Here is an 8,279-nt window from a genome sequence, read left to right on the forward strand (position 1 = left end):
AGCTACTAATGACCTAATAACATCCTGCGACTTTCAAAGGCCTCCGACATCTACTGTAGCTCTGGCACGGTGACAAAGTTGCAAAAAGTGAGTTGAGGTTGGGTCATTCAAAGTGACCTGGTGACCTGACCTTAAAAGTTAGGAAGTTCAAACTTGCACACCATGTGTAAAATTGATGAGAGAATAGTCATACCAAATTTAGCGGCGCTACGCGCCGCGGTTTTCCCGCTATCTGCGAAAAACCTCAGGGGGGGGCGGATATCCGCCCCCCCCCGTCGGTGCGCGGGTTAAAGTCAAAGACAAAAGGTTTGCCAGGTTCTCGTGGAATGCGGAGCATTTCTTCCAAGCGGAGGAGAGAGTGGAGGAAGAACAGCAGTGGGAGAGGGGAAAGGGTGGAGTTATGGCTGACCTTGGCCGTTCCGCCGACGGCAGAGGTCGTGCAGTCTGAGACAAACCGGCCAGCTCCACACCACGCGGGGCCGCACGGGTTGCTGGGTAATCACACCAAGGCCATATAAATCACACCACGGCCCACGCACATAACACACATACAAACATCTTATTCGGTGCTAGTCAGACATGCTACCGATTTATCGGCATTGTTTTAACGGCATTGCTTTTCTGATAAATATAGCAGAATAGATATGTAAACATGTGAGACTAAAATGTAGATAGTGAGAGGCAAGTAAGTGCGAGCGGTTGAAAGTCATCGATATCGACCTTGTTGGCCCAGACGGATGCAAAGCGGCTGCAGCAGTTCTGCCTCTTGTCGCTAGATGGCAGCGCTGGTGCGCGCCTGAACGCAGGCTGTGCCGCATAACTCGCCCGAACCGCCCGGCGCCCGCGCTGTGCCGCGCTGTCTTCCCGTTCACTGTAAGTGGTAATGGATTGCAATGCTGATCTGTGAGTGGAAATAGGGCGCTTGGTATATTTGCAAAGATTAATTCTACTTAACAAATAAATTTGTCAATTTCTTATGTCCTACCCCATCCCAAATAAAACGTCAGCCAACTGCTGCTTCCGTTTTCGTCACAGACCATGCGTTGGGCCGTGTCCCCATGTATATTACGTGCCTTGTCGTACTCTGTCACATGCATATGCAGATGAGTGCCATCACGGGCCGGGTCACGGGTGGCCCTGCAGAGCGGCCGACCCGCTGCTGTCGTCGGCACTCTGTTGATGTCGTGCACTGAAAACAAATCTACTCGTATATGGAGAGTAAACGTCATTTTACCAGCCGCTAATGAGTTTCAACCGCTGGTTTACTCGTGTATGAAGCATTCCAAGCCCTGAGTTCTGGTTTACTCATTACAAAAACTCATACAAAGAAATCAATGACCTGCCATCCATGAGTAAGGCGGCCCCGAACGCATGAAATAATGCTTGTGTGTCAGGAAATGCGAGTTTCTTGACTCATGTATTGCGCGTAATTATCGTACTCACGAATCATGCATTCACTAAATCTGTAGAAAGCGAGTTCTGGAAATGAGTTATGAGTAAATACAATCACAAATCGTGCGTAAAAAGCGTACTCACAGCCGACCGGTTATCAAACTCGTTTTTGACGTGTTTCTTTACCGATGGATCATAGGCCGCCTCGCCGCCATTTTTGTTCCGGCCGGATCCGTGTGTGCAGGGGGAGTCGCGTGCTGCAAGTTAAGGTGAGTAAAATACCAGATATTTTGCTTTATCAAGTGTATTGTGCGTGGAAAATACCGGAGAATTAAACGACAGCTCTCTTTGCTAACCTACATGCAGGCCTGGGACATTAATATACAGAAAAGGGGCCAGGAAGTTCACATGTGTGGCCCCGCGTCCACGTCATACTGCAGTTTAGGTATCAGACTGCCTTTCAAGCAGCATATAATGAATTTATAGACCACTGTACATCCATATCCAGGGTCACAGGCAGAATAGCTTATATTATTAATATGCACATAGCCAGGGTCATGCTTGTAGTGGCAAAATTGCATGCCAAAAGCTTCAGTGCATGTCCAGCGTAACATTTATAATCTATGTGCGCTAAATTAGAAAATGCATCAGGTTTTCAGACTTCAGAGCCTTAAAATTCAGGGTAAAAAAATAAAATTTTGACCTTTATTGATGGTTTATCACTGCTAAAGACAAAAAATGCCAGTATACCATCCAAAAGCTATCTGTGACATGCCTATCAGAGGAATACCAAAATGTAAATAGCAAACAAATGACAAAATATGCAAGCTCACAGGTGCCCAGCTAAAAATTGATTCAGGTCGAAGGTGGATAGGTTGGAATGCTGTGCTTGGTGTCTGGTGAAAAATGATTTTGAAATTGCTTATGAGCTGTTCTCAGATGAAATTTCACCACAAATATTCCTTGTGCAAATGACTCGCAGGCTGGCAAGTGTCCATGCCACACTGCAGTTTCCCATGGACGTTAACCCTCGCCCTGGCAGGGGGGGGGTCGATGCGACCCCCCTAAGGTTTTTCGAAGATAGCGTAAAAACGGCGGAGCAGCCAAATTTAGCACAGCCTATGGGGCAGCCTTGTTACATATGACCTGAAAATTTCAGGTCCGGTTGACGTTGGGTCAGGTCAAGATTACTTTACTACTCACTAGGTCAGTCACTAGGTCACTAGGTCAGAAAAACTGGTACAAGGTCATGGTCAAATTTCAATTTTCTTTTTGCACCTGTCCAACTCACAGTTTTGGACTGATTTCCTTCAAACTTTCAGGATGTGCTAAGTTCACCGAGTTGTATAACATATTGTTCGGGTTTTTTGATGTCACTGACCTGAGGTCAGTTAGAGGTCATTACGTCGTAATGTTAAGCCTATGGGAAAATACTAAATTCGGAAAATACTGGAGATATCCGCTTCGTTCTATCACTTTTGTGCTTTCAAACCACAGTACTTAACAGCAAGTCACTTGGAGCTTCTTTGTTTGGTGTACATATCCATGGGTCAGGTCAAATGAGGTCAACTGAGGTCAAATGACGTTTTTGTCAATAACTTGGCACACAATGACGCTAGAGCTTAAAAAAATGGTGTGATTGTGTTCCTGGTGATCAGCCGAATCGAATTATATGCGATATGATGCAATTTGGTTAACTGGAGCTTAATTAATTAATTAAATTTACTTAATAATTAAGAAAAAATTAAGTACACTGAAGCAAGCAAAAAGTATATCATTCGACGCCCCTTGACGTGCTGAGTTCACTGGTGTTTTTATTTTTGCTCTATCTTAATAAGATCAAAAGTGATAAGCGAAAACTTTTGACCTGTTTTTAGCGAAATTTTTGCATGTATACCCCCCAAACCCTAAATATTGACCTAGAGCAACCAAATTTACACAGGGGCGAGAACTCCAGAGGGCCCACCTACCTACCAAATTTGGTGTTTCTAGGTGCCATAGGAGCCAATCGCGAGGGGGGTCGCATCGACCCCCCCCCCACCCTGCCAGGCCGTGCTATGAAAAATGCCCTGTTACGTAGACAAACATGTTTTAAATTTTAATGCCCGCTTTTTAAACAAACCAGTAGAACGTATTGCAGCAAAATTAAACATTAAAAGTTGCAAAATCAGATGACATTTTCTCCCAGCACCGGTGCATTAGTTTGCTCTCAGGAAACTCTGTTCAAAATAGAATGGCTGACCGTAGCTGTGTATTGTTGTGGCGTACATTAATAACATCCATTTGTTTGTTATTCAGAGTCCCAGCACCTCTGTCGATGCGGAGGTCACGGCCGCCACCGCCGACCCCGACGAGGGCACCAGCGCGAGCGGGCCGCCGGCGATGGACATTGAGGAGAGCTGGCTCGTTATCGGTGAGTATAGAGAGTGAATGTTCATTTGAATGACTATGGCTTCGCTCCGCTGAATAATATGTTGCCCTGCCCGTCGTCAAGGATGTTGTCCGGCCCTCTGCTAAATCTTATTTATTTAGCAGCATTTATGGACTTTGTGAACATTTTTTAGCGTTGCATGTTTGGAAATGAACTTGCCCTAGGGCTGGCAATTTAATTATATAACCTCATATTTTATCGAAATACCTCGGGTCTGATGACCCTCGGAACTTCGGCAAAAACTCGGTGACATAATTAAATTGTTCCCAGCCCCGGGTGTGTATATTTTCTTTTCGGCTGTTTTTTTTTCACCTGACGGCTCGGAATAAAACCGTTACATCACTCGAGAGTAAAATATGCGTTGATCGACCCGAGGCAACTTGCTCGGGATATAACCATTAATAATATCGAAAATATTTGTTCTCGTTGCAGACGATGCAGTCGACCACCTGCTGCACCGCGCTGCAGTGAGCACGGAGCTGTGTTTCAGCCATCCCCAGTACCCATGGCCGCAAGTTCGAGCTGGCATACTCTACGTGGAGAATGAGACGGTTGTCGAGTTCTAACCTCGGCGGTCGACTTAAAGGAAATAGTTCACTTTTTAACATGGGTTTTGAACTGGAATAGCAGTTCCGTAGCTTGGGCTGAGACGAGCATAAATCAGGAGCTTTTACAGCCCAACGATCACCCTAGGCAAAGATATTCTATTTCTCGTCCCGAAAAAGGTGTCTTGCGTTGAGGATGTGTGCCTTGCATATATTTCCATCCAGTATGAAAAGAGCATGGGTCCCGAAAATTCTTCAGAAACTAGAGAAATTATCTACGAGAGCTCTAGAGAAATTCTCGTACTGATCAATTAGGACATTCAGGGGAACATTATCAGATCGAGCAGATCGCCCAAATGCCGGTGGCTGCGATAATTTCTCTGTTTCTGAAGAATTTTCGGGACCCATGCTCTTTTCATACTGGATCGCTTGTGCCTTACAGAAACTGAAAAGTTCTTCCTATATCAAAATATAGAAAAAAATATTTTGTTATAAAAAGGTTTTATTTTCTTTGCTGATTATTTTGAACATAAAAAATAATAAATCGTTGCAAAAAAAAATAATTTCGTGAAAGTGAACTATTTCCTTTAAGTGACCAGCTGCCGGGACAGAGACTGACCGGCAGAGTTCTGTTGATGCCTCATACTTTTCTCTGTTTGTTTCTGTTTTCTGTTACCCAAGTTTTTGTCATTATAACTAGTTGCAGTTAAATTAGCTTGTTGCAGTTCGTTTATATTTTGCTGCAGGGTGTCCCTTAAGTCTCAACAGTAGAGACGTGAAACGTTGGACGCTAATGAATGAGATACAAGGCACTTTGATGTAAAGCACAGACAGAGCTTTGGAGTCGGAAATGTATCAGTTAACCAAACCATTGAAACTGTGTTTGCGTATGACTATTGAAACTGCGTCTTTCACATGCTGGTTGCACGACCTTTCTATAGAATACGAAATAACATAATCGCACATAAGACTGTGAAATAGAAAGCTGCTTGGTATAATAGGTCCGTGTCCTCCTTATGATGGGTTCCTATAGCTGGTCTGGTCTTGCAAACAGCTATAATTATTGAGCGTTACCGTCCACAATAGGTTGTCCAGCTTGCTTGTTCGTATGTGCATGAAATACAGATTTAACTTTGCTGTTCTCTTGACTTGTCATTCGTTCTAAACAGTACAAAATGAGCGCAGGGTTATTATTTTGTCAATTTTATGTCGCCCATGGCATGACAATAGGTATCCACGCACTTGTCGTTTTACAAATCATTCGATATCTTAAGTTGATTGTTCCTATAAAACGACCACGTTTCTGTGTTCGGTGTCATTGCTCGGTGTTAGTATTGCGGATAGTGTAACTATGGTCTTGTTGGATGTTTTTCCTCGTCTTGCATGCTATTTTGCACACGAAATAACACGCAAGATGGGAATGAAAATCTGATAAGTCGCGTTATCCGTAATATTAACAGCGGAATATCTACTCATCTCCTGCCGGTCAACCTTACCTATGACTGATAAGTAGGTTGACTGGTAAGAGGTGAGTAGATTGACCGGTCGCTGGCGCAGTCAAATAGGTGGTGTCCATAAAACCGCCCATCCATTAGTAAATTAACTCACAGAATGAGAGTAACTGAAATGAGTAACCAGCGATACATGAGTTTTCACAATGAGTAAGGTGAGTAGATTGACCGGTCGCTGGCGCAGTCAAATAGGTGGTGTCCATAAAACCGCCCATCCATGAGTAAATTAACTCACAGAATGAGAGTAACGGAAATGAGTAACCAGCGATGCATGAGTTTTCACAATGAGTTAACTCATCGAGCGTGGGTAAATATGCATGAGTAAACGCACGCTTCATCGGAAAGTTGACCGGCAAGTGGTGAGTTGATTAACCGGTCGCTGGGGCCGTCAAATAGGTGGTGTCCATATAACCGTTCTTCCGTGAGTTTACTCACGAGAGAAGAGTAGATTTGTTTTCAGTGTGCAGCTATTTAGGGTATCGCGTCACAGCATCTGTACTGGTACTGGAAAGGAAACAGCTACCCGCGCGAGGACCGCTTATCTGGAAATACATCTATGAGAGTGCGGTCTGTGTTCCATAGTGCCCGCAATGCGGCAGGATGACGAATATACAACCACGAAGCTGGTGGATAGGATACACGATAAACGGCGATAGCTATTAGTGGCTAAAAATAAAATAAGGCTAGTTAAAGGGACCCTCCCATCTTCAAAAAAGTTAATGAATTGGCATGAAAGTGATGTCCCTTGGTTCAGAAAGAGGAAAACGAATATCTACCAAATTTCACCGAAAAATATTCACTGGTTTTCAAGATATTAGGCTTTTACTTTTGTTTACTTTTTGGGATTCCCCCTGTTACTAGCGACTTTATTTGGAAGCAATAATTTGGCAGCCTTTAAGTGCGGCAGACGTTGCGCGCAAAGCAGCGTATACCACCACGTGTTAACGATGGTTTTAGTCTAAGATTTAAAAATCGTTAGATCTCCGCTGACGTCACAAATTCTAAGGGGGCATTCCAATGCATTAGCCCCTTAGAATCCGAAAACTGCAAGTTTGAAATTCCATATCTTCGAATTAAAGCATTTTTCGATGTTGTGAGTGCCCAAACCGGTATTTGCAGGCCATGGCCACCAATTTGGCTATCTCAACTCAAAACTAATGTTAAGGTGGGAGTGTCCCTTTAAAGGTGATTTAAAAGGTATCTATTCCAGCTAAGTTTTCAGTTTATTTTTAACTACAGTTAGACATATTTAAGCACTTAACTAGCATATGAAATGATTAGGAAAATCAAGAGTACTTACCTATAGCTCAGCCAGACATATGACAGTGACATGAATTACATATAATATATCCCGAAAAGGAATCACCTCAGTTTGTTTTTCAATAGAAAAAACACAATTCTTAAAAATAATGTTTGTCTAATGAAGAAACAACCTTCGGGTATTACGCTAAGAACGGCCCTTGTGCTTTCAGTGAAATTGAAGAAAACTTGTACCTTATACTAGAACCCGGAGCTGAGGTAAAAAGCATGACTTAAATTTCCCTTTTACAAATACCTCAACTACAAATTAAGCAGTTATGCGTAAGGTGATACCAACAAAGCACTCAGCTAATCTCATCTCTTTGTGTTCTGAAGTGAAACATGGGTGGACCCAGCGTGTAACTGCGGCCTTGCACTTCCTGGCCATTAATAGCGCTGTCAGCGGAGCGCGGCAGTGCACTGTTCGACCGGCCTGCAGCCGTTCCGCGCCGGCGGCCTTGGACTGACGGACGCACGTGGAAGCCCCACTGCACCATGGACGAGTGCAGCCGCCGGCGCGGGCTGTCTGTGGCACCCGTCACCCCCACCGCCGGCCGCCTCACACCGCTCATGAAAATGAAAACAGCCCGACGGCCCAGATCGGTCGTCCAAGGACGTCGTGACGGCTAAATGTGAGAAGCGGCATGCATGCTGCATGTGAAATGACCACACAGAGAGGAGTGAATGTGTGGGATGGTGCTACGTGAATTATGAAAAGAATAGAAATTATGTTTTTAAACTACTTGATTCGCTAACTTTAGTTTCTTTAATTTTCTCATTCGAGTAGACACGTGAAACATACCCATTTAAAGAAAAATATCAATCACACTTTAAAATTTCAAATGTTTTGTTCAATTCAAACAGTGCACACTAAAACACTAATACCTATGCACGAAGCGCGATTTCATATTACCGCAAACGAATGTACCTACCTAAGCGCTGACGGTTATTTCTATTGGCTACTTATGTAAGGCTTTAGGCCCTTATCAGACAATGATTCATTAAATAGTTAAAAATCACTGATTTTTAGACCATATTGCTTTGCCACATGCCATCATATGACAGAGAATACGGGGTAATTTTGTGAATAAAGAGCACGTC

The 8,279-nt window shown here is 43.7% G+C and overlaps 1 protein-coding gene across 1 annotated transcript; it reads left to right on the forward strand.

Moving 5' to 3' along the window:
• Nucleotides 1–1,535: 1,535 nt before the first annotated feature.
• LOC122375811 lies at nucleotides 1,536–4,403 on the forward strand. The gene is made up of 3 exons (XM_043355350.1): nucleotides 1,536–1,661; nucleotides 3,691–3,805; nucleotides 4,256–4,403. Exons 1-3 carry the CDS (start codon nucleotides 1,581–1,583, stop codon nucleotides 4,387–4,389), a joined length of 330 nt encoding a protein of 109 aa, XP_043211285.1. The 5' UTR covers nucleotides 1,536–1,580; the 3' UTR covers nucleotides 4,390–4,403.
• Nucleotides 4,404–8,279: the final 3,876 nt, after the last annotated feature.

This window comes from Amphibalanus amphitrite, unplaced genomic scaffold, assembly GCF_019059575.1.
Source record: "Amphibalanus amphitrite isolate SeventyFive unplaced genomic scaffold, NRLGWU_Aamphi_draft 001927F_arrow, whole genome shotgun sequence".
NCBI lineage: Eukaryota > Metazoa > Arthropoda > Thecostraca > Balanomorpha > Balanidae > Amphibalanus > Amphibalanus amphitrite.

Excerpts from the sequence above, each read along its gene's own strand:
- LOC122375811 (XM_043355350.1), top strand. The coding sequence starts at position 1,581 with ATGGATCATAGGCCGCCTCGCCGCCATTTTTGTTCCGGCCGGATCCGT. Across the intron at positions 1,662-3,690 it reads GTCGCGTGCTGCAAGTTAAG|AGTCCCAGCACCTCTGTCGA; the intron begins GTGAGTAAAATA and ends TTTGTTATTCAG. Across the intron at positions 3,806-4,255 it reads GGAGAGCTGGCTCGTTATCG|ACGATGCAGTCGACCACCTG; the intron begins GTGAGTATAGAG and ends TTCTCGTTGCAG.